General features: G+C 41.7%; 1 protein-coding gene across 1 annotated transcript in view; it reads right to left on the reverse strand.

Annotated features, from left to right (window-relative positions):
- Positions 1-1,559: 1,559 nt before the first annotated feature.
- LOC110535099 (NMDA receptor synaptonuclear signaling and neuronal migration factor-like) overlaps positions 1,560-27,779 on the reverse strand; it is a 59,442-nt gene continuing 33,222 nt past the window's right edge. Inside the window, exons 7-16 of the mRNA XM_036936192.2 lie at positions 20,109-20,173; positions 18,443-18,532; positions 16,082-16,209; positions 15,083-15,166; positions 14,822-14,855; positions 14,609-14,679; positions 12,984-13,063; positions 12,756-12,858; positions 6,677-6,752; positions 1,560-4,769 (exon numbers count right to left, since the gene is read on the reverse strand). Of these exons, the coding sequence (XP_036792087.2) occupies positions 4,672-4,769; positions 6,677-6,752; positions 12,756-12,858; positions 12,984-13,063; positions 14,609-14,679; positions 14,822-14,855; positions 15,083-15,166; positions 16,082-16,209; positions 18,443-18,532; positions 20,109-20,173 (829 nt within the window). The 3' untranslated portion in view covers positions 1,560-4,671. The remainder of the gene's footprint in view (positions 4,770-6,676; positions 6,753-12,755; positions 12,859-12,983; positions 13,064-14,608; positions 14,680-14,821; positions 14,856-15,082; positions 15,167-16,081; positions 16,210-18,442; positions 18,533-20,108; positions 20,174-27,779) is intronic.

Raw genomic sequence — 27,779 nt, forward strand, 5'->3', positions numbered from 1 at the left:
GATCTGTGCCTCGACAAAATCCTGTCTTGGAGCTCTACAGACAATCCCTTCGACCTCGTGGCATGGGTTTTGCTTTGACATGCACTGTCAACTGTGGGACCTTAGACAGGTGGACTCCAATCAAGTTGTAGAAACATCTCAGGGATGATCAACGGAAACAGGATGTACCTGAGCTTAATTTTGACTCTCATAGCCAAGGTTCTGAATACTTATGTAAATAAGGTATTTCTGTATTATAAAAACCTACTTTTGATTTGTCATTATGGGGTATTGTGATTAGACTGCTAAATGATTTTATATATATATATATATATATATATATATATATATATATATATATATATATATATAGATATATTAGAATAAAGCTGTACAACATGTGGAAAAAGTCAAGAGGTCTGAATATTTTCCGAATGCACTGTACGGCTAAAAGTACACTACCCAGTGTATTTCCTTTAGTATCCTAGTATCAAAATCCCCAGAGACATCAATCATTGTCACTATGATAATTATCATATTAAACAATACTTTTATCAAGACATTTGGAGATTCAACCTGACTAAAGATTTACAGTAGTAATAGTTATCACTGCTAAGATCTCTCTTTGAATTGTAGGATGCTACACAGATCTACTGAAAATGCAATGCACCGGCCCCTACATGACTTTGTAGAAAGTTAAATAAGACAGACAATATGAGATCGTTGAGCGTCCCCCTCATCCCAAAATACAATCACTTCCCAACATGAGGCGTCAGAGCAATCAGAGCTCCATCAATCAATCATCAAAACTCAAATCAGCTTCCCCAACACAGAGCAGAGCGCAGAGAGCAGAGAACCAAGCAACGGCTGAGTCCCAAATCACACCCTTTTCCCCATAGGGCACTGGTCAAAAGTAATGCACAATATAGGGAATGTTGTGCTATTTGGGATGCATATAATCTCTCTGGATAAAGTGGCAGCAGAATCAATGTGGGATAAACTCATCAATTAAAAATAGGATGTAAGTTCATGGATATGTCTTGTTTTGTTATTGGTGATGACAGAAGGTTTCATTTTGTATTAATAGAACTTGTGAGGCGTTGAAGACGGACGTCTTGATTTGTGTAATTATATTTCTCCTTAGAGAAATGGAAATGGCTGTTTCATTGGCCAGGATGAGAAGTCAAACCACGATGAGCAGTCAGTGCACGCGTTGCTTGGTCTGGCTCCAGCATAATACATTACACTGACTGCATTCCCTACTGGTCAAAAGTAGTGCACTAAATAGGGAATAGTTTGCCATTTGGGACACAGCCACTAGCTCTCATCCGAAAAAGACAAAACTTCTCATTCATGTCTCTTTTGTTGCAACTGTAAAATTCTAATATCTATCCATGCCTGACATCTTAACTACCATCACAAATCACTTGTAGTGCGCCAACTCACAAAGGAGATTGCGATAGCCTTCATACAGTAAAGTACTCTTCTTAGCTTTCCTGGAGTCCATATACCATTTGGGTCACATCCCACATATTATATATAAACCATATCTTAAAGCATAACCATACATCAATGATTCATTAAAAGGGATTTCATTTACTGTATTTCACTGTTCTCAATTCATTCATTGTACTCAATTAACTGTATTTCCATTTCCCATTACAATCCTATTTGTGTTAAAACAGAGGCATCAAATATTTCCCATTGGAAGTCTTTTGATACAGTTACAATTAATGTATTGGTCATTCTTAAACCTAATCTGTCCCTGGGTCTGCCTTAAAGACAGGTACCAGTGAAGACTCTGAGGAGAGGAGGAAGGGGAAGGCCAGCTGAGCAAGATACACACATGCTCATCTACTATAGCACTGTACCGCACATATCAAATGTGTGTAAGGTAAAGCTACGCTGCATATGTCACTGCCTCACTCTCTCTCTCTCTCTCTCTCTCTGTAACTCTCTCTCTACTTCAATATCAAAGTGAGTAATGTTGGAGATTGCTGTGCCTTAGGGACAGTGTCCAGTTGGGACCAAAACAATGCAAAACACATTTTCTAATAACAGTATAGGAAATATTAAAACGTCTATTGCTACAGGATATAGGGGTTGTATCCTTGGTGTGTCACACAACACACATGAACAGTTTTGTAAAGGTACACATCAAACAGAGAAGTGAGTAGATATACAATACCCCATGTTAAAACGACTTCACTAGTGAGTAAAATACATGGTGTGCATCCCTCATTCTAGGAAGGTGAACAGAGAGTTATTAGAAGTGTACACTATGTACCATCATTAATGAATACAAGCAAAAGTGGTTAAGGAATATAAAGAAAAGGGCCTCTCTCTTTTCTCTCTCTCCGTATTCAGCATGTCCACACGGATCCACAGCTCAGTGCCACAACCCGCTATGTTTCTGAGAAACACACACTCACACGTTAGCATGCATGCACACACACACACACACACACACACACACACACACACACACACACACACACACACACACACACACACACACACACGAGGAGCAGCAAACACATTAGGTTATTTGCTCTGGTGGAAGAGTTTAACGAGGAAATTTGAAAATCTTCCTTAAATTGTGTTATTCTGCCACTTGAGCACAAGCAAAGGTTGGAAAGTAATCATTACAGGCTCCACAGAACTGCCCTGCATGTGTATATGACATGTACTGTATCACTGCTGATTTGTATCATAGGCTGGACAGGAAGCCCATTAGTTAAGACTCAATAGCACAATACACAGGAAGTGGATGACAATAATACTGAGAGGTTGGTTTGATATCAGAATAGGGTGCCATTTCGGGACACAGCCAAAGTTTTCAGGTAGTTATCACCATCCAATTTATGTATCTGATCAGAACTAAATTGGTGTTTTCACAGGAAGGGTGCAGTGTATTACCGATGTAGGATTCCTTTAAACCAGTTTGCTACAGCAGGAAATACATCCTAGAGCAACAGGACATTTGAAATATTATGTGGATTATAATTAATGGACATTTTTTGTAGGGGTTGATACATTTTTTTGTAAGGGAAAATAAAGTCTTCAATAAATAAATAAAGTTTTCAATATGGAAATGACAGATTTAGGAAGCCTTTTTAAACCTCAAATACACTACAAGTTTTTAATTTCCTGTAACAGGGTGATCAAATTAAGATACTACATCTGTAGATATGATTCCAGTCATTCTGGTTTGTGCTATTGCGCCTCGGGAATACATCATACAAGCATGAAGTAAAACACATGCAGGACAGAGAGTAAATGAAGCAGCAATACAAGTTAAATATGAGTAAGTATACTGTACATATAATGATAATAACTTTTACCAAAATCAGTGTGACACAAGTCATCTAGGCTAGGTCTTGTCCACTTTCCATAAACCTCATGATAACATGTTTAGTTAACAATGTAATGCAGAGTAAGACAGAAGGGTCACAGCATAAGGGTATCAGTCCCTGGGTGTGAACTACAAGAAAGAAAAGCCTGTGTCTGTAGTTCAGTGTCACTAATGAATGCGTAATGAGTATTATGGCCCGATTCAATCCGTATCGCTGAAGTTCAGCGCTATAGTAAAGGTAATTTCCGATTGAGCTGACATATGCAGCGTGTGCCGTGAATGCAGTCTCTGCGAACCCGGGAACATTGCCTTTAAATTTAAATTCACGCTATAGCGCAATACGGATTAAATTGAGCCCTTAAGCTACAATTGACCTAGTCTATGAAAAATCGTATCTATAAAACAACCTCCCTCGTTCACGCACAAACATGTGCACAGTCAGACATAAATGGTTTCCCTGACAACTACTGTAAAATCTCAGATTCTATGTGTTGACATAGAGGATGGGTGGAGAGGATCGGAAGTAGCCGACAGACATCTCCGTCCTATTCTGTCATGACGGTGAGGTGACAACCGCTGCCAAGTAATAAACGAGGGGTAGCAGTAACCCTGAGTTATTCAATTCAAACAGTCCGTAAGAAATACCAATACAGGTAGTTAAAAATAAAAACTGTGTTATGTATAGATACTTTGAATTATTGGTATACTCTCTCTTCTATTTGTGGTAGATGTATAGATAATGGAAATCTATTCTCTAAAGCTCTGAAAACAACCAACACACTATATAAATACATTTCCATCCTAAGGGAGATCTACGTACTTTTCTGAAGAAAAAAAGCTTTACCTCCTAGTTCACACAACAGACATGTAGGTAAGGGAGAAAATCTTTCACCATATCTTCTCCCTTTTTACAGCCTCTCTCTTCCCTGCAGCTGCATCTCTCTCTATGACTAATTTAAAGAAGACTTGCTTGGCTCCCGAGGTCCAAATCTAGCTCTATTTTGTGTCTCTTGACACAGAGGCTAAAGGATGATCTCTCCACTTCTCTCTTTTACCTTCTCTCCCTCACGGTTCTCTGTCAGTAGAGGCATTTGGTTGAGACAGTGAAAATGGATGGGGGGAAATATACAGTTCACCTCCTGACAGTAATTGCTACTGCACTTGGTCTGAGAGCAGAGGATTGAAGCCTCCTCAGTGAGCAAAACTACCTGAAGCCTGTCGTCCACCTCTTCAACAGAGCGCTCCCGTCCAGGACCTCTCAAGGAAAGCCGTCACCATAGGCTATCGGTGATGAGATACACAGCCAATAGGCTGACAAAGGTCAGAGGTGAGCAGTGTCACAAAAGGTCATCATATTCGAGCATCTTGGAGTGCTGGCGGGTTTTCCACAGGCGGAATAGACGGAAGTCAAAGTACATCTCGATCATCTCCTTGCCTGGGGTGGATGGATAAGTACAGATTAATTTATCTTCACCTCTCCACTAGCTAATCTTTTTTCGTAAAGGAGAATAATCAACGTTTTTCTCTACCCAAATAGCTACTCTCAAACGTTGATTGAAATATAGTGTTGATTGAAATACAAGTGTTTATGTACTGTTGGGGTTAATGAAAGAATGGATGAGAGACAAGAAAGAGAGAGAGAGCGGTGGAGAGATAGAGGGACCTCGTGGGTCGAAAGAAGAGAGGAAAACACTCAGTGGAGATAATTATACTGAACAAAAATATGAATGCATTATGTAAAGTGTTGGCCCCATGTTCATGAGCTTCAATAAAAAATCCCAGAAATGTTCCATAAGCACAAAAAGTTTATTTCTCTCAAATTTTGTGCACAAATTTGTTTACATCCCTATTAGTGAGCATTTCTCCTTTGCCAAGATAATCCATCCACCTAACAGGTGGGTCATATCATGAAGCTGATTAAACAGCATGATCATTACACAGGTGCCCCTTGTGCTGTGGACATTAAAAGGCCACTCTAAAATGTGGAGATTTGTCACACAACACAATGCCACAGATGTCTCAAGTTTTGAGGGAGAGTGCAATTGGCTTGCTGACTGGAGGAATGTTCACCAGAGCTGTTGCCAGAGAATTGAATGGTAATGTCTCTACCATAAGCCGCCTCCAACGTCGCTTTAAAGAATTTGGCCGTAAGTCCAACCATCCTCACAACCACAGACCACGTGTAACCACGCTAGCCCAGGACCTCCACATCTGGATTCTTTCCCTGTGGGATTGTCTGAGACCAGCCACGTGGACAGCTGATGAAACTGTGGGTTTGCACAGCCAATTCATTTCTGCATAAAACTGTCAGAAACCGTCTCAGGGAAGCTCTTCTGCGTGCTCGTCGTCCTCACGAGGGTCTTGACCTGACTGCAGTTTGGCATCGTAACTGACTTCATTGGGAAAATGCTGACCTTCAATGGTCACTGGCACGCTGGAGAAGTGTGCTCCTCATGGAGGAATTCCTGTTTCAACTGTACCGGGCAGATGGCAGACAGCGTGTATGGCATCGTGTGGTTGAGCGGTTTGCTGATGTCAACGTTGTGAACAGAGTGCCCCATGGTGGCAGTGGGGTTAGGGTATGGGCAGGCATAAGCTTCGGACAATAAACACAATTGCATTTTATCAATGGCAATTTGAATGCACAGAGATACCGTGATGAGATCCTGAGGCCCATTGTCGTGCCATTCATCCACCGCCATCACTTCATATTCAGCATGATAATGCACGGCCCCATGTTGCAAGGTTCTGTCCCAGTTCTTCTATGGCCTGCATACTCTGTCCCATTTCTTCCATGGCCTGCATACTCACCAGACATGTCATCAATTGAGCATGTTTGGGATGCTCTGGAATGACGTGTATGCCAGCTTGTTCCAGTTCCCGCCAATATCCAGCAACATTGCACAGCCATTAAAGAGGAGTGGGACAACATTCCACAGGCAACATGTGAAGGAGATCTGTCACACTGAACAAGGAAAATGGTGGTCACACCAGATACTGACTGGTTTTCTGATCCATAGATTAGGGCCTAATTGGGACTGATTTCCTTATATGAATCTTTGAAATCGTTGCGTGTTGCCTTTATATATATTTTTTGTGTTGTTGAGAAGTAATTAGCATGACATCAATAAGTCTCAGGGTGAAATGTTTGATGAGGGGTGCGTTCAGAGCTCAGGAAGTACAGACATGTCTGTCAGCGTGTCCTGTTCATCTCAGTCTGCCTTGCTAGGTTTGATTAATGTTCACTATTTACATCCAGGGAACAATGTAGGGCAAAAATAAGACAATGGAAAATGTGTGTGTGTATGTGTGTGTTTATGTCTGTGTGTGTCATTCACTCACCCTGTGCAGACAGCTCTAGCGGGGATTTGAATTCTATGGCATGAGGCCTCATTAGCCTCTTTAGATTGTGGATTAGCTGTGGAAGAGAACATTTTACATATCAAAACACCCATCTGGCAAAACAGACAAACCTCTTGAAGGGAGAGAAAAGTGTTCTGTTTACAATTAGAACAAATGCAGACATATTGCCACCCATTCTCTTTACAAAGGAAAATTCCAAGAGCAATACAACTGAAAATGTCAAAATGTCATAACATCAGATTAAAATAACAGGAACAATAACAGGAACAACAATGAGTGAGTCTTGTGCATACAGCAGAATGGGTAGTGACCTGTGTTTGTCTCACGATCTGCTGTTGGGTGAGCTGTAGCGGGTCTGTTGTATACGAGGAGAGTGCTTATTGCTGGAGAGAGCCTGTCAGAGCACATTACCTTACATCAATCTCTCCAGTCCCTCTCCTGCCCACTACTCTGGCCTCTCTCTGCATCTCCCATCTCCCTATACCTCCCCTCTCCTCTCCCTCTCCTGCCCACTACTCTGGCCTCTCTCTGCATCTCCCATCTCCCTACACCTCCCCTCTCCTCTCCCTCTCCTGCCCACACTCTGGCCTCTCTCTGCATCTCCCATCTCCCTACACCTCCCCTCTTCCTCTTTTCTCCTGCCCACTTCTCCACCTGCTACCTGCACCTTCCCGTCTACCCGCTCCTCTGCAACTCCTCTCTCCGTGCAGCTCTCCTCCCTTCCATCTCTTTTCCTCCCCTCTCCCTGCACCTCTCTTCCCATCTTCTCACCTCCTCTTGCGCCCTGGGGTCTGGACCAGCGAGTGCCATCACCCCATGGTGCCTCGCAACCAATTAACATGTTTTTCCAGGAGCCAGTTTCCTCTTTGCTGACGCCATTCACACAGCAGCAGCAGAAGCATGCTGAGGCACTAAATCAATCTACAGAACCTCTGGGGAGTCTGTGTGTGTATGTCTATGGATGAGGTCATGGTTCACGGCCCCTAGTGAGACTCTGAAGCTGCTAATGTAACGTTCTGCAGGGTTATATTAACCTCAGCTCCCCTGACTAGGTTGACAAAGATAAATGACAATCCAGCTCATAATTTGTTTGAACCCTTACAACCTGGTCACTGTTTTAATTGCAGACTGGAATACTGTACAACAGGAGGATTTGGTCAGCTGACATCAGCAGACCCAATGATTAACAGAATCCAGAGGAGGAACTATTTGTTTTCGTTTTGTCCTTTGTAGACTAGAGTAACGATTACTCGCCAAAAGAAGACAGTGATTAAATCAAATTAAAAGAGCGAAATGGGCTGTTAAATTAAAAGAAGCGGTATAACAAAGTAAAGGTCTGCGTCCCAAATGGCACCATATTCCCTATGGGCCCTGGTCAAAAGTAGGCTAGTGTACTATAGAGGGAAAAGGCTGCCATTTGGGAGATACCCAAATTCAAGGAGATGTTAGAGTTGAGTTGCAGGGAGGTCGTTCCACCAACTTGTTAAAAAAAACGTTAGATTTTACATAATTTTAACATTCTGTCATAAAGAGTACATGTTCAACTTCATAAAAACATGTTTTCCAATTTAAAAAAAATTATTTAACAAAAAAAGAAAAGAAAAAGAAGTGTAAGTGTGTTGACCATAACAGGGTTGACCATAACAGGGTTGACCATAACAGGGTTGACCATAACAGGGTTGACCGTAACAGGGTTGACCATAACAGGGTTGACCATAACAGGGTTGACCATAACAGGGTTGACCGTAACAGGGTTGACCGTAACAGGGTTGACCATAACAGGGTTGACCATAACAGGGTTGACCATAACAGGGTTGACCATAACAGGGTTGACCGTAACAGGGTTGACCATAACAGGGTTGACCATAACAGGGTTGACCATAACAGGGTTGACCATAACAGGGTTGACCGTAACAGGGTTGACCATAACAGGGTTGACCATAACAGGGTTGACCATAACAGGGTTGACCATAACAGGGTTGACCGTAACAGGGTTGACCATAACAGGGTTGACCATAACAGGGTTGACCATAACAGGGTTGACCATAACAGGGTTGACCATAACAGGGTTGACTATAACAGGGTTGACCATAACAGGGTTGACCATAACAGGGTTGACCATAACAGGGTTGACCGTAACAGGTTTGATTGTAACAGAGTTGACCATAACAGGGTTGAAGATTTAATCTTAAATCAGACATAAATCCCCTCGTGACATGGAAGCTTAAAAAAAAGAAATTGCTAAAACACTTCTATCCTGTCTGTCTATAGATAGCAAGACAGAGTGCTAGAGGCAGGTAGAGGGATCATGAGGCGGAACTGTCACACACACATACACACACTGTGGGGCTGGGGACACCAAGACTGACACACTCAATCACCACCCTCTGACACTCATGTGCGCTCTCACACACACAGACACAAAACACAAACACACACACACACACACACACAAACATACACACACACACACAGACTCTGGAGAAAGGTTGAAGTGTTGATGCTCAACCCGCACAGTTTTCCACAACAAAACACCAGAAAATGTACAAAAACAGTAGAACCAGCTCACCTGCTTTTACACTATGATTTGACTATTAGATGTTCAACAACCCAGGTACTGAAGGTAGCCTGGCTGTGTCCAGGTACGTAGGTCTCTGAAACTAGCAGACTATAAATAGACAGATGACCAAATCGTTCTGTTTGCATCACAGCTGAGGTAGCAGAGGAGAACATTGTTAAAAGCTCCAAAAAATACTTTACTATTTATTTTTCCCTACTGTGACTTGTACACAAAGACACAGACAGACGCACATCCACAGACACACACACACTGTAAAAGGGTCAGATAGACTTGAACAACACTGCTGTCTGTGTCACCCTATGGGCACAAACACACACTACCACGCCAACACACTACCACACTACTCAGTGTGCTGAAGTGTTCCTGTAACCATGTTTGACTGCCTAACAGCGTACAAATACAGTACATTTCATTATTTGAATGAGTAAACACACATACTGTAGCATGTGTACGGAGTGTTGTTTCTCTGTGTGAGTGCAAGACCATCTGCACTAAGTGCTTGCATGGGCCTTGCGTACATGCATGTGTTTACATGAAACTGTTTTTGTGCAGAGCCCCTTGTTCCCCGCAGTGTCTGTCAGTGTGGCTTCGTCTCTGTGGGGGTTGGGAGCCAGGGTCAGGGGGAGTGTGTGTGTGCGTGCGTGCGTTTGCCTGTGTGTGTGTGTGCATGTGTGTGTGTGTGCGGCGTGTGCGTGTGTGTGTGATCCTCCTCATAGCGCCTCTACCTGCCTCCAGCACTCTATCTGTCAACATGACAGCATGATGACAGTGTCAGTTTAGGAGCCAGCTAGGCAGCTCAGGGCTTATGGAACTGGTCACATCATACTGATGCATACTGTACATTCACAGTGTGTAAATTGTGTACCACTGGTGGGTGGCACGTGGCTCAATACTGACTAAAGTGAACCATGACTAAAAAGAGAGGGAGAAATACAGTGCATTTACTCTATAAAGAAGCAGTAAATGAAGTGGTAATAAAAAACAGCTCAAATCAAATCAAATGACAGTCACATGCGCCAAATGACAGTCACAGTGAAATGCGTACATACGAGCCCCTAACCAACAATGCAGTACAAATAAGAATAATACATAAAAGCATCAAGTAATTAAAAGAGCAGCTGTAAAATAACAATAGTGAGACTATATACAGGGGGGTATCGGTACAGAGTCAAGGTATGGGGGCACCGGATAGCCGAGGTAAATTAGATAATATGTACATGTAGGTAGAGTTATTAAAGTGATGATGCATAGATGATAACAACAGAGAGCAGCAGCGGTGTAAAGGGGGAGGGGGATGCAAATAGGGTAGCTTGGGGGTAGAAGCTGTTTAGAAGCCTCTTGGACCTAGACTTGGCGCTCCGGTACCACTTGCCATGTGGCAGCAGAGAGAACAGTCTATGACTAGGGTGGCTGGAGTCTTTGACAATTTTTAGGGCCTTCCTCTGACAACGCCTGGTATAGAGGTCCTGGATGGCAAGAAGCTTTGCCCCAGTGATGTACTGGCATGTATGCACTACCCTCTGTAGTGCCTTGCGGTTGGAGGCCGAGCAGTTGCCATACCCAAAAGTGATGCAACCAGAAAGGATACTCTCGATGGTGCAGCTGTAGAACCTTTTGAGGATCTGAGAATCCATGACAAATCTTTTCTTTCTCGTGATGGGGAATAGGTTTTGTCATGCCCTCTTTACGACTGTCTTGGTATGCTTGGACCATGTTAGTTTGTTGGTGATGTGGACACCAAGGAACTTGAAGCTCTCAACCTGCTCCACTACTCGATGAGAATGGGGGCGTGCTCAGTCCTCTTTTCCTGTTGTCCACAATCATCTCCTTTGTCTTGATCACGTTGAGGGAGAAGTTGTTGTCCTGGCACCACACGGCCAGGTCGCTGACCTCCTCCCTATAGGCTGTCTCGTCGTGTCGCTGATCAGGCCTACCACTGTTGTGTCATCAGCAAACTTAATGATGGTGTTGGGGTCGTGCCTGGTAGTGCAGTCATGAGTGAACAGGGAATACAGGAAGGGACTGAGCATGCACCCCTGAGGGGCACCTGTGTGGAGGATCGTCGTGGCAGATGTGGTTGTTACCTACCCTTACCACCTGGGGGCGGTCCATCAGGAAGTCCAGGATCCAGTTGCAGAGGGAGGTGTTTAGTCCCAGGGTCCTTAGCTCATTGATGAGCTTTGAGGGAACTATGAGCTTTGAAGGATGAGCTGTAGTCAATGAATATCATTTGGTGGTATGCAGACAGCTGTGAAAAAGCTATGAAAAATACAGATAAACTCTCTAGGTAGATAGTGTGGTCAACAGCTAATCATGGGATACTCTAACACAGGTGAGCAAAACCTTGAGACTTCCTTAGATATTGTGCACCAGCTGTTATCTACAAAAATACATATTCCGCCACCCCTTGACTTACCAGACGCCACTGTTCTATCCTGCCAATATAGCGTATAACCAGCCAACTGTATTTTGATAATGTCGTCGTTCAGACACGACTCGTGAAGCATTAAATATTACAGTTTTGAATGTCCCGTTGGTAGTTTAATCTTCCGCATAGGTCATAGATTTTATTTTCCAAATATTGCATGTTTTCTAGCAGAATGGAAGGCAGTGGGGGTTTATTCGATCGCCTACAAATTCGCCATCATGACTCTTTTTCTCTGCCTTCTCTTCATGCAAATGACTGGGATCTGGGCCTGTTCCTGGGAAAGCAGTACGTCATTCACGTCGGGCTTGTGAAAGGAAAAAAAGGTTTCTGCCAGATTGTGGTGAGTTCTCAATTCTGATGTCCAGAATTTATTTGCGGTCATAAGAGATCGTAGCAGCAACATTATGTACAAATAAGTTAAACAATAAATTACAAACAATGCAAGGAAACAAACAAAAAAACACAATTGGATAGGAACATGTAAAACGTCAGCCTTAACTCTCCAGCGCCAAAAAAAAAAAAAAAAAAAATGCACACAGGAGGAACTCAAAATCCCAAAACCCCCCACGGCCATCTAAAAATAAAAAATAAAGTTTAAATTAAGTGCTTAATAAAATAGAGTAATATTTATACAGCACATACAGAACTCGCATTTCATTAATTCATTCTGAGCAGCACAACTAAACGACGGAGAGTTTTGACTGTGTGATATTAGATTTGCTTCTTGTGTAAATATTTTCTGTCTGGATTTTAATGATTTGGAAGAAGTTGTTGTCCTGGCACCACACGGCCAGGTCGCTGACCTCCTCCCTATAGGCTGTCTTGTATGTATGTGTAAGTTAACTGGATAAGGTAGCAACATTTCAGTAACTTTCTCAAAAAAATGCATTTTTTTGCAGAGATCCCGTTTGGAAGATTCCCGGAATCAGGAAGGGTAACAGCAGGAAATCCAGTAATTTTACAACTGGGATTTCTGGAAAACCTACATGGCAAATTTTGGAAAATGTTACCAGCATTTTCCCTAGTACAGGGAAACTAGAAATCCATACCTTTTCTCCATTGGCGCTCCCCAGAACATAGCAGCCCATTATATGAATGAGGTTGGGCTCAGGATTCAGCTTGCTCATAAACTGACTCAACTTCTTCCAAAACCTGTCAAAGAAGAGAGGGAATGATTCTATATGTCTGAAATGTATGACTTTAGTCTGCACTGCATATATCTAAAATACAGTGACAATTATCGAGGTGATATTGTTGTCAGAAGTGAATTTTCTTACTGGATCATATCCTCCTCCTTCTCCACTTTGGCAAATGTGGCCACTTTGTTCTTGAGCAGATACAGATGCCCCGGACCTCCCTGGAGAACAGGTTCATCTCAGTTACAGTATGTCCATGTAGAAGTAACGGCAGCAGCAATAAGCTGACCTGAACACTGATTTTCAAACAGTAAGACCACATTCTCACAGTGTTCTTTAATGGAAGCATTTCCAATATAATCCAGGTAGAGACATACCCCAGGGCAGCTGTCTAGGCCCCCTACTTTTTTAAGTGTTTACTAATGACCTGCCACTGGCACTGAGTAAAGCCTGTGTGTCTATGTATGCTGATGACTCAACATTATACACCCCAGCTAACACAGCAAGTTAAATCACTGCAACACTTTTAACAGAGTAGCAGTCACTTTTAGAATGGGTAGCAAGTAATAAGCTTGTCCTAAATATTTCAAAAAATAAAAGCATTGTATTTGGGACAAATCATTCACTAAAACCCAAACCTTAACTAAATCTTGCAAAGAATAAGGTGGAAATTGAACAAGTTGAGGAGACTAAACTGTTTGGTGTAACCCTGGATTGTCATGGTCAAAACATATTGATGCAACGGTAGCTAAGATGGGGAGAGGTCTGTCCATAATAAAGCGCTCCTCTGCTTGACATCGCTATCAACAAAACAAGTCCTACTGGCCCTAGTTTTATCACACCTGGACTACTGCCATAGACATAGGCAAATTACAGTTGGCCCAGAACAGAGCAACATGGCTGGCCCTTAAATGTACATGGCGAGCTAAGGTAAATAACAATCTCTCCTGGCCCAAAGTAGAGGAGAGATTAACTGCATCACTACTTGTCTTTGTGAGGGGTATTGACATGTTGAACAACTAGCACACAGCTAAGACACCCATGCATACCCCACAAGACATGCCACCAGGGGTCTCTTCACAGTTCCCAAGTCCAGAACAGACTCTGGGAAACATACAGTACCACATCAAGTAACTCACACAGATGTAGCCCTTTCCTACAGTCAAATAACCTAGTAGCTTCATCGGTGGAACGTTATTCATATTTTTCATAATTTCAGAATAATTATTGTACCATGTCAGATATAGAGTTGAACTGTATTACATTTTGAGTTTGCATCCTAATATTACATCACAGAAGACAGAAATGTAACAAAACTGTTTGGTATAGAAACACCGGATTTTCTGCGTTAAACAATAATAATGTTGATTAATACCGGATTTGATTAATAATTAATCAACATTATTATTTTTTAAGGCAGAAAATCCGGAAATTATTTTTTAAGCACATAACCATGTGTTTGAGATGTACACTTTTGTTTCAATGTAGATTTGTTTAAGACTACCAATAAACACTCTGTGTGACCCTGATTTAGCTCACTGCAGTAAAAGGTTAAAAAAACACAAAACTACACCTTATGGAACAACGCACACTGTGAAGAGACACACACACAGGCATACACACACGCATTGTAATGTTGTAATATTGTTGTATTGTGGTATTATAAATGTTGTATTGTAGATATGTAGTGGTCGAGTAGTGGTGTAATAATGTGTTGTATGATATTAAAACAAAGGTTCTCAACCAGCTTCTTTTTCCTCTCTCACCTGACAGAAGATGAGCATGTTCCAGATCTTACAGCCTTTCCTATAGGCCGTCAACTTCTTCTCTATCTCCTCTGTGATTGGAGGGAACGAAAGAGAAATAAATGTTACTTTCTGCTGTCATAAGACGGGAGAGAGGTCACATACGGTGCTATGGACAGGATCCTTATTCAGTGCACGCAATTCATCTAAGAAAACATCACACAATCTACTTACCAATGATGTCATCGAATGTGGCATGTTCATGATCCTACAGAAAAATGTGAAATAAGAGGACCCAATAAGACATCTACAAGACAGTTCTAACTACCGGGGTGGTTCACGTTTAGCAGTCGATATTTTCAATATGAACCGTTTTCATTATGAAGTGTAGAAGAGACTCTCTAAAATCAGTATTACAGTAATCTGAATGTCTAAGGCATTATCATATCATACAGTAGGAGTCACATAACGGATGAGTAGATGAGAGGGACTCACATAAAGGATGGGGATGACGGAGGGATCGTCCCTACGGATGATGTTAGGAACATATTCAGCCTTCGGGACCTTGGAGGATATCAGCTGGAAGAAGACAGACAGAAAGTCTCAACAACTATACGAATGTCAATGAAAAGCTGTCTACAATGGGTACATTATATTAAACTGTAAGAAATATCGTAATAAGAACAGAAGTAGTACAAATACAAGTTCAGAAACCAATCTACTTAGTGCTACGACATGAGTTGAAGGCAGTATTGCATAGAGCTAGAGATGTATTTTACTACAGTTTACTCTTTTAATTCATAACTACACACTTATTAACTATTAACAACACGCTGTTATTAACTATTAATAGCAACACACTGTTATTAACTATTAATAGCAACACACTGTTATTAACTATTAATAACAACACACTGTTATTAACTATTAATAGCAACACACTGTTAATAACACACTGTTAATAACTATTATTAACACACTGTTCATAACTATTAATAACACCGTTAATAAGTTAATAACAACACACTGTTAACGACTATTAATAGCACACAGTTAATAACTATTATTAACACACTGTTAAAAAATATTCGTAACAGCACACTTATTAACTATTAATAACACACTGTTAATAACTATTAATTACACTGTTAATAAGTATTAATAACAACACACTATTAATAACACACTGTCATTAACTATTAGTAACACACTGTTATTAACAGTTAATAACAACACACTGTTAATAACAACACACTGTTAATAACAACACACTGTTAATAACTATTACTAACAACACACTGTTAATAACTATGAATAACAACACACTGTTATTAACTATTAACCACACACCGTTATTAACTATTAACAACACACTGTTATTAACTATTAATAACAATAACTCCTCTACTTGCGCTGCTATTTTTATTTTCTTATTTTTTATTTTTGCTATGAGAGGCTGAATAACTGGTCTCTTAGGTGACCTGAGCATCTCACCATGATTTTGGGTGGGATGAAGTCCTCTCCCTCACAGGCTGCTCTCTCCATCTCTCTCTCCTCCTCCCAGTCTGCATCCTCCTGTGATCCTTCATCTAGAGCCCCTGAGGAGGACTGCAAGTCCCCACCTAACACACACACAAACACACACACACACACACACACACACACACACACACACACACACATAGTGGGTGAGAGATGAAAGGATAGCAAACATACTATTAAAGGAGAGTTTGCAATCAAAAGCGGCGCACCTGGCAGCTGGCTGTTTGTAGATTGAACATAGAACAGGCGTTATAGAGACAACTAGAGGAAACAGAACACATGATCCCTTCCCTAGACATCACCAGCAATAAAGGAACAGAACACATTATCCCTTCTCTAGACATCACCAGCAATAAAGGAACAGAACACATTATCCCTTCTCTAGACATCACCAGCAATAAGGGAACTGAACACATGATCCCTTCTCTAGACATCACCAGCAATAAGGGAACAGAACACATGATCCCTTCTCTAGACATCACCAGCAATAAGGGAACTGAACACATTATCCCTTCTCTAGACATCACCAGCAATAAGGGAACAGAACACATTATCCCTTCTCTAGACATCACCAGCAATAAAGGAACAGAACACATTATCCCTTCTCTAGACATCACCAGCAATAAGGGAACAGAACACATTATTCCTTCTCTAGACATCACCAGCAATAAGGGAACAGAACACATTATCCCTTCTCTAGACATCACCAGCAATAAGGGAACTGAACACATTATCCCTTCTCTAGACATCACCAGCAATAAGGGAACTGAACACATTATCCCTTCTCTAGACATCACCAGCAATAAGGGAACAGAACACATTATCCCTTCTCTAGACATCACCAGCAATAAGGGAACTGAACACATTATCCCTTCCCTAGACATCACCAGCAATAAGGGAACAGAACACATTATCCCTTCTCTAGACATCACCAGCAATAAGGGAACTGAACATATTATCCCTTCCCTAGACATCACCAGCAATAAGGGAACAGAACACATTATCCCTTCTCTAGACATCACCAGCAATAAGGGAACTGAACACATTATCCCTTCGCTAGACATCACCAGCAATAAGGGAACTGAACACATTATTCCTTCTCTAGACATCACCAGCAATAAGGGAACTGAACACATTATTCCTTCTCTAGACATCAACATCAATAAAGGAAACAGAGAACATTAACCCTTCCCTAGACATCAACATCAATAAAGGAAACAGAACACATTATCCCTTCACTAGACATCAACATCAATAAAGGAAACAGAACACATTATCCCTTCACTAGACATCAACATCAATAAAGGAAACAGAACACATTATCCCTTCACTAGACATCAACATCAATAAAGGAAACAGAACACATTATCCCTTCACTAGAAATCAACATCAGTAAAGGAAACAGAGAACATTAACCCTTCCCTAGACATCAACATCAATAAAGGAAAGAGAACACATAGACCACAGGTTACAGAGACATACAAAACATGAAGATGAAGGACAATACATTGAACAGACAACCACAGAGCTTTGGAACAGACAACCACAGAGCTTGGAACAGACAACCACAGAGCTTGGAACAGACAACCACAGAGCTTGGAACAGACAACCACAGAGCTTGGAACAGACAACCACAGAGCTTGGAACAGACAATCACAGAGCTTGGAACAGACAACCACAGAGTTTGGAACAGACAATCATAGAGCTTGGAACAGACAATCATAGAGCTTGGAACAGACAACCACAGAGCTTGGAACAGACAAACACAGAGCTTGGAACAGACAACCACAGAGCTTGGAACAGACAATCATAGAGCTTGGAACAGACAATCATAGAGCTTGGAACTGACAATCACAGCATGGAACAGACAATCACAGAGCTTGGAACATACAAGCACATATTCAGACAGACCCAGGACATATACATAGGATGACAGAGACGTACAGTATGGGCGTAAAGAACGAACAGAAACGGTAGAGCGTCTCATGTGAAGGGTGGATGAGGACAAATACAGTCATGGTCAAACTGTCTGTAGAGGAGAGCTTCTTTCAATGATCACAGAGAGAAAACGTGTGTGTGTGTGTGTGTGTGTGTGTGTGTGTGTGTGTGTGTGTGTGTGTGTGTGTGTGTGTGTGTGTGTGTGCGCACAGGTGTGTAGTGTAGATACAATCTTTTTCATGTTTGTGCCTGAAAATAACAAAAATAATGTACATGCTTATGCCGAGTATGCTTGAGTGAAGGTGTGTTCGCGTATGTGTCATTGCATGTCACCTTGCATGAGTGAGTGTGTGTATAGTATTTGTGTGGACTCACTGTCTCTAGAGCCATGGAGAGAGTCAGGCTTCATGGGGATGGGGTCACTCCAGGAGCGGTTGAAACTCTTGGCTCGGCGGTCAGCATATGCTGATGAAGGAGTGGAGGATAATGACAATGAGTGGAGGATGACGAGGGGGATCACACATACACTTTCCCTAAGCAACCCCACACACACACACGCGAGCCCTAAACACACATCCATATTCTCCTGAAGTGTACACTCGTTCACTATTTCAAATCTAAAAGCATTGGATTGGTGGAGGCTAGAGGGAGTTTTCACCATACTTTCAAATCAGTGAATGAAGGGGAGTAGGGATAATTGGGACATAACCACTCAACACAGACGCCAAAACACACTTCCCAAATGTACAACACATGCCGTTTCATTTAAATCAGCACCCCTGTTTGGATGAAAACAGTTTAGTTGTATTCCTCTTACCGTGTCATCATAACTATATAGTGGCACTGAGTGGGTGAACATCTGGTGTTCCAGCTCACAGCTGGGGCTGGCGTATCCAAACCACCCAGTCACTTAATGCCTGCTAATGAGGTCCATTCCTCTACTAGCTTCTGCTAACAAGACATCCTACTGTAAAACCCCTGCTAATATAATCCATTCTTCTACCAGCTTCTTCTAACAAGACATCCTACTGTAAAACCCCTGCTAATATAATCCATTCCTCTACCAGCTTCTTCTAACAAGACATCCTACTGTAAAACCCCTGCTAATATAATCCATTCCTCTACCAGCTTCTTCTAACAAGACTTCCTACTGTAAAACCCCTGTTAATATAATCCTTTCCTCTACCAGCTTCTTCTAACAAGACATCCTACTGTAAAACCCCTGCTAATATAATCCATTCCTCTACCAGCTTCTTCTAACAAGACATCCTACTGTAAAACCCCTGTTAATATAATCCTTTCCTCTACCAGCTTCTTCTAACAAGACATCCTACTGTAAAACCCCTGCTAATATAATCCATTCCTCTACCAGCTTCTTCTAACAAGACATCCTACTGTAAAACCCCTGCTAATATAATCCATTCCTCTACCAGCTTCTTCTAACAAGACATCCTACTGTAAAACCCCTGTTAATATAATCCAATCCTCTACCAGCTTCTTCTAACAATACATCCTACTGTAAAACCCCTGCTAATATAATACATTTTTCCACCAGCTTCTGCTAACAAGACATCCTACTGTAAAACCACAACTTGGAAGCTTTTATGCCGTGCAGTTAATTATCTTGACTCTTGGACCACTTTGAGGAGACCGAGAGTTCTGATCTCCTCACATATTTAATTATTTCCCAGACAGGTTTAAATGGTAATGGAAACTAGATTTACTTCCTAAAGTGTTTCCATTCCTCTTTAAATTTAGAGGGCACTGAATCATCTAGAGGGGAGAATATGTGGAAAGTGGTGGGTGAGGTGGAATCCGATGTGTTTAGGAGACTTCACTACTAAAGCTCCACCACGCCCCCTGCACCAGACCACTTTCAACTAGATAATATGGAGCCAAACTTATTTCTAAATGCATACATGTACCTTCAACCTACCATACTGTCCATTCTATCCAGCACATGTACTGTATAGGCTACACGCATTTAGCACAAGCACACTAATGAAGTCCACATAATTATAAGCTACGACGCCACACTCACTGGGGAACTCACTCTGAGCCTTCATTCTGCGGCTGCCCACCATTCTCAGGTGCTTCCGGAAGTTTCTGTTGTAGAAAATAAAAGAGGAGAGGAAAGGGGAGGGAGGGAGGGAGGGAGGGAAGAGGTGGAAAAGAGAGAAGGAGGGGAGAGGGTTTCAGTATACAGTGAACGCCACAGACACAGAGGGTGAAAGGCAGAAGAAGAGGAACAGTTTAGTAACTTATCTGGACAGGAAAGTGAAACAGCTTTTCAATCAATGCCTGGCCATGGACTGCAGGATTGAGTGTTTGAAGTTATTCAGTCATATCTGATTCAGTTCAAACTCTCTCATGACCTGATTCAACTGCATCAGAAGAGATGAACTCTTTCACAAAGGTTGGTCGGTCTGACTCATCCATAAGCTCCTCAGAAAAAAAATATCTAAAACATTGTGGAACTGTGAGAAAACTATCCAAGCTTGTGAAACATGTTTCTGTCTGTGATTCTGCCGTCATCCACTGACAAGCTCTTGAAAATAATAATAAGCATGTCAAGTTAGTCACACAGAAAGTGTTCTCAATGTAGGACACTGTGGAGAAGATTTAGTAATGAATAGAGATAATCTTGTTACCTGAGCTTTGTACATTGCCTCCTCATAACCATGAGAAAAACAAACGTTGTATCTTTTTATTTGAGAGGCAATTACAAAGGCCTTTTTCCTGAAACACATTCGATGATATGACTTAATAAGGTGCTCATGTACAACTCATGTATGCTAAACCTCCACTCCTTCTATCCCTCTCTCTCTGACTTAGACGTTAAAATTAGACTTTGACTTATAAGTTTAATACTGCCCTCCCTCTCATCCCTCATTACTCCTCTTTTCCACCCACTTCATCCCTTATTCCCTTGTCTCTCGCTCTACAAAGCTGGGTGTCTGGCATCACGCATCCATGGTTACGATTCATGTTGTGGATCAAACAGAGTCATTATGTATACTTGTGTGTGTGTGCGCACGTGCAAGTTATTGTCTTCAGTTTACCCACAAACACTGCATGCCTTAAAGGATTAAAAGAGGGAAAGACAGGAAGTAGAGAGGGAAAAGGATAAGGGGAAACAGAGGAAAGAAACAGCCTGAAGTGGAACACAGTGGAAGAATTGAAACAAGCCTAAACCAGTGTTTATCATACTTCATGAAGGCTTGTCTGACTCATGGTGCTGTTGTGCGTTCATGAAGGCTTGTCTGACTCATGGTGCTGTTGTGCGTTCATGAAGGCTTGTCTGACTCATGGTGCTGTTGTGCGTTCATGAAGGCTTGTCTGACTCATGGTGCTGTTGTGCGTTCATGAAGGCTTGTCTGACTCATGGTGCTGTTGTGCGTTCATGAAGGCTTGTCTGACTCATGGTGCTGTTGTGCGTTCATGAAGGCTTGTCTGACTCATGGTGCTGTTGTGCGTTCATGAAGGCTTGTCTGACTCATGGTGCTGTTGTGCGTTCATGAAGGCTTGTCTGACTCATGGTGCTGTTGTGCATTCATGAAGGCTTGTCTGACTCATAGTGCTGTTGTGCGTTCATGCCTCTGTGAGACACTTATAGCGCCGTTGTCACATGTCCCTGTTTAATTGGACGATCTCAAAGTTATGTTACCACGTGTTTTCCAGCATGCATTACTGAACCTCTCTACTGTAGCAGTGGGGTCATTCTTGAATTGCAGTGATAAATGCTGCGCCTTGACTTGCAGAGGTGTAGTGACGTTGGGTATTTTAGATATCTACACTACATGACCAAAAGTATGTGGACACCCGCTCATTTTAAAGGGTGTCCACATACTTTGTATATACAGTGGGGCAAAAAAAGTATTTAGTCAGCCACATATTGTGCAAGTTCTCCTACTTAAAAAGATAAGAGAGGCCTGTAATTTTCATCATAGGTACACTTCAACTATGACAGACAAAATTAGAATAGAAATCCGGAAAATCACATTGTAGGATATTTAATGAATTTATTTGCAAATTATGGTGGAAAAAAAGTATTTGGTCAATAACAAAAGTTTATCTCAATACTTTGTTACATACCCTTTGTTGGCAATGACAGAGGTCAAATGTTTTCACACACTGTTGCTGGTATTTTGGCCCATTCCTCCATGCAGAACTCCTCTAGAGCAGTGATGTTTTGGAGCTGTTGCTGGGCAACACGGACTTTCAACTCCCTCCAAAGATTTTCCATGGGGTTGAGATCTGGAGACTGGCTAGGCCACTCCAGGACCTTGAAATGCTTCTTACGAAGCCACTCCCTCGTTGCCCGGGCGGTCTGTTTGGGATCATTGTCATGCTGAAAGACCCAGCCGCGTTTAATCTTCAATGCCTTTACTGATGGAAGGAGGTTTTCACTCAAAATCTCACGATACATGTCCCCATTCATTCTTTCCTTTACACGGATCAGTCGTCCTGGTCCCTTTGCAGAAAAACAGCCCCAAAGCATGATGTTTACACCCCCATGCTTCACAGTAGGTATGGTGTTCTTTGGATGCAACCCAGCATTCCTTGTCCTCCAAACACGACGAGTTGAGTTTTTACCAAAAAGTTATGTTTTGGTTTCATCTGACCATATGACATTCTCCCAATCTTCTTCTGGATCATCCAAATGCTCTCTAGTAAACTTCAGACGGGCCTGGACATGTACTGGCTTAAGCAGGGGGACATGTCTGGCACTGCAGGATTTGAGTCCCTGGCGGCGTAGTGTGTTACTGATGGTAAGCTTTGTTACTTTGGTCCCAGCTCTCTGCAGGTCATTCACTAGGTCCCCTCGTGTGGTTCTGGGATTTTTGCTCACCGTTCTTGTGATCATTTTGACCCCACGGGGTGAGATCTTGCGTGGAGCCCCAGATCGAGGGAGATTATCAGTGGTCTTGTATGTCTTCAATTTCCTAATAATTGCTCCCACAGTTGATTTCTTCAAACCAAGCTGCTTATCTATTGCAGATTCAGTCTTCCCAGCCTGGTGCAGGTCTACAATTGTGTTTCTGGTGTCCTTTGACAGCTCTTTGGTCTTGGCCATAGTGGAGTTTGGAGTGTGACTGTTTGAAGTTGTGGACAGGTGTCTTTTATACTGATAACAAGTTCAAACAGGTGCCATTAATACAGGTAACGAGTGGAGACAGAGGAGCCTCTTAAAGAAGAAGTTACAGGTCTGTGAGAGCCAGAAATCTTGCTTGTTTGTAGGTGACCAAATACTTATTTTCCACCATAATTTGCAAATAAATTCATAAAAAATCCTACAATGTGATTTTCTCTATTGTTTTTCTCATTTTGTCTGTCATAGTTGAAGTGTACCTATGATGAAAATTACAGGCCTCTCTCATCTTTTTAAGTGGGAGAACATGCACAATTGGTGGCTGACTAAATACTTTTTTGCCCCACTGTATAGTGCATTTATTATTTTGAATTCTAGAAAGTCAACAAAGTACATAATATATTTTGTAGATCAATAATAACAAAGAAGGCTATTAAAATACCTTTTTTGACTACTTTAATGTGTATCCCTCAGTTTTATGTCAGTGGTGTGACCATTTTGAAAATCACTGATTATTAAGATATACAAGGACCTTGAGCAATTCTCTCCAGTAGCAAACTGTTATTTACTTAATCACAATCTATGTCACAAATTTGAGGATTCCATTGCTAATTTGGTGTGTCTCAGTTGAGGCTGCTGAGGGGAGGACAGCTCAAAATATTGGCTGGAATAGAGTCAATGGAATGGTATCAACCACATGGAAACCACGTGTCTGATACGCTTGATACCATTCCATTGACTATACATTATTATGAGCCGTCCTCCCCTTAGCAGCCTCCACTGGTGTGTCTAAATCCAAAGTGTCAAAATGAAAGGATTGATGATTTTAGCATTTGAAGCCTCCATTTTAGAAAATGTAACAAAAATGTATCTTTGGTGATACCATCAGTAGCTTGGTTTCCATCCAATTGGCGACAGAGTTCCATGTGAATATTCATAAATCCCCATAAAAACAATACGTGCATTTCCCCACCAGAGAATCGTTTACATCAAATTGACTTGTTGCCGATAAAAGTCTGTGTGTAAATATGTAGTGCACATAAAAATACATTTTGCAGTTATATTCCCCTGTACCGAATAAAAAATCCAAGTTAAATGGGTTTCCCATCGCATTTTCAATTCTACTGATGGTTTTCTCACAAAAAGGTTTGCTTTATATAGCGAGTGTTCCCACTCTGGTATTGGCATGTGCGCTCTAGCCAACAGCACATAGATGCAAGTACTGTATATGCATGCTGTTGACTAGAGCACACATGTAGCCTAAATGATGAGATTGTTATAGACAAAAGAGCAAGATTATTTTTAGTTGTCAAACGGCAACCACGCATTGATGATCAAGTCACCAGAATAAGACCCTCAATATTTATTGGAAAGGAGCATCAACCTCATCACATTGCGCTTTCACCACCCTGATAAATTCATAATTATTTATTTAATCTGTAGCCTAATAAACTGCATGTTTTCTAGACGAGTCGTAGTGGGAGGCACAACATGTCATCGTGTGACTCTAAATTTAGTTCGATATGAGGGATATTATGTCAATATTTGCGCAAAAAAGCGTTTCCACTGACATTTCTCGCATAATTATATTTACCGACACAAAAAGATCCCACCATGTCTAGAGTATTTTGTTTTGTTGACATTTGAAAAGTTCACAGGAACATTTTCTGTTTCCATCAGGCCTGTCATTTTTATCTGAGGTGTACTTTAGGTTACTACTTCTACTGCTGGCACAATGTTATCAAAATGGTACATGTGCATTATTTAAAGTCATTAAGCTATCATATACACTGAACAAAATATAAATAAAGTGTTGGTCCCATGTTTGATGATCTGAAATAAAAGATCACAGAAATAATAAATTATGCACGAAAAGCTTATTTCTCTCAAATTGTGTGCACAAATTTGTTTATATTCCTGTTAGTGAGCATTTCCCCTTTGCCAAGATACTCCATCCACTGACAGGTGTGGCATATCAAGAAGCTGATTAAAGAGCATGATCATTACACAGGTGCACCATGTGCTGGGGACAATAAAAGGCCACTCTAAAATTTGCAGTTTTGTCACACAACACAATGCCACAGATGTCTCATGTAGTTTTGAGGGAGTGTGCAATTGGCATGCTGACTGCAGGAATGTCCACCAGAGCTATTGCCAGAGAATTGAATGTTAATTTCTCTACCATAAGCCGTGTCGTTTTACAGAATTTGGCAGTACGTCCAAACAGCCTCACAACCGCAGACCAAGTGTAACCACGCCAGCCCAGGACCTCCACATCCGGCTTCTTCGCCTGCGGGATCATCTGAGAACAGCCACCCGGACAGCTGATGACATTTTGGGTTTACACAACCGAAGAATTTCTGCACAAACTGTCAGAAACTGTCTCAGGGAAGCTCATCTGCGTGCTCGTCATCCTCACCAGGGTCTTGAACAGTCTGTAACCGACTTTGGTGGGAAAAAGCTCACCTTCGATTGCCATTGGAACACTGGAGAAGTGTGCTTTTCACGGATGAATCCTGGTTTCAACCTTCCCGGGCAGGTGGCAGACAGCGTGTATGGTGTCGTGAGGGAGAGCGGTTTGCTGATGTCAACATTGTGAACAGAGTGGTGGTGGGGTTATGGTATGGGCAGGCATAAGCTACGGAAAAGGAACACAATTGCACTTTATCAATGGAAATTTGAATGCACAGAGATACCGTGATGTGATCTTTAGGCCCACTGTCATGCCATTCATCTGCCGCCATCACCTCATATTTCAGCATGATAATGCACGATCCCATGTCGCAAGGATCGGTACACAATTCCTGGAAGCTGAAAATGTTCCAGTTCTTCCATGGCCTGCATACTCTCCACACTTCAATTCCTGCTAATATCCAGCAACTTCACACAGCCATTGAAGAGGAGTGGAACAACATTCCACACGCCACAATCAACAGCCTGATCAACTGCGATTTAGATGGTCACACCAGATACTAACTTGTTTTCTTATCTGTGACCAACAGACGCATATCTGTATAGTCATGTAAATCCATTAGATTATGGCCTTGTGAATTTATTTCAATTGACTGATTTCCTTATATGAACTGTAACAGTAAAATCTTAGACATTTTTGCATGTTGCGTTTATATTTTTTGTTCACTATAAATTGATTTAGAATGAGACATGTACTCAAAAATGTACCCAAATAAAAATATAGAAAAATAAAGTTGCCCAAATGCCACTGTAATTGAAGAATGACCCAGTGTGAATATCCTAATTAGCTAACCATGTTGGAAAAAGCATACCTCATGCTGTGCATTCTGTGTCCAATTTATAATGGTTATTCATTTCCCAAACTATTTCACTGAGACTGTTGCCCAACAGCTTGCATTAACAAGCCAAAGGTAATTTGTGTTTTATAGACAGCTGGGTTTCAAATGAAATATTGTCAAGGTCTCTTACACAAATCAACTGGATGCCTTTGATGGCACGATGTTCTGCCTGGAATGACTCCCGAATAACTCAGAGAGAGAGAGAGAGAGAGAGAGAGAGAGAGAGAGAGAGAGAGAGAGAGAGAGAGAGAGAGAGAGAGAGAGAGAGAGAGAGAGAGAGAGAGAGAGAGAGAGAGAGAGAGAGAGAGAGAGAGAGAGAGAGAGAGAGAGAGAGAGAGAGAGAGAGAGAGAGAGAGAGAGAGAGAGAGAGAGAGAGAGTTCTCTGTGAGCTATAAAGAACAGATCATGTGTGTTGGTGCTGACTGATATTATCCTTTAGACCTAGATTAATGAGGAAGGTTCCGGTGTGCATGTGTGTGTGTGTGTTACTCTTCTTCGTCCTATCGCCACCCATCCATATCTTTTCCTTTCATCTAAATATAATACATCTAACCAAATCAATACAATCAAGAACCCATCTCATACACATGAGAACCCTGGGGCACTGAATACACTGACAATATACTGTACCCTTCATGCTGTAAAGACAGAGCTACACTGTGATACATTGATGCCTACAATCACAGCCAAACAACACTATCCAGGAGAAAAGTGAGCTACACTCCAGTCTGGATGAACACAGTCACACCTCAGTGTGCACTGCAGCAGCTCAATGTTTAAGACGGTCACACCAACACCTGCACCATGAAAAATGGCAAACGTTGATTCATCTCCTATTGTTGCACAGCCAACGGGACTGCGGACTGAAAAGTAGAACAATTTAGCAAATGGCTACATTTGACCAAAGACTTATGGGTCCTGATCAAAAGTAGCACACTACGTAGTGAATATGGTGCCATTTGAGACAGCTGTACCGCTGTAGATGGGACCAGGAGCTGGGTTGGACTTAGTGAGACTGACACTGTGCTACCTCCACCTTCCTCCTTTTTTCCCCAGCCCATCCATGTCCAGACAGCAATCACAGCAAACCAGACACTCACGCACACCAAATTACTATTGACTTCTGGAGTCAATTGTCTGGCCCTTTTTGGTGACAGGCAAAGGTTTCCCTGACTTTTCAAAACCTACATCAGAAAATGATCTCCAATAATATTTTGTTCAGGGTAGACTTTAACATGGCCGCCTGTCAGCATGCTCCTTTGGAACGCTTGGATAATGTGGAATTTGAGGGTATTGTGAAAATTCCATA

This window comes from Oncorhynchus mykiss, chromosome 11 (genome assembly GCF_057628025.1).
Source record: "Oncorhynchus mykiss isolate SJ-2025 chromosome 11, ASM5762802v1, whole genome shotgun sequence".
Lineage (NCBI taxonomy): Eukaryota > Metazoa > Chordata > Actinopteri > Salmoniformes > Salmonidae > Oncorhynchus > Oncorhynchus mykiss.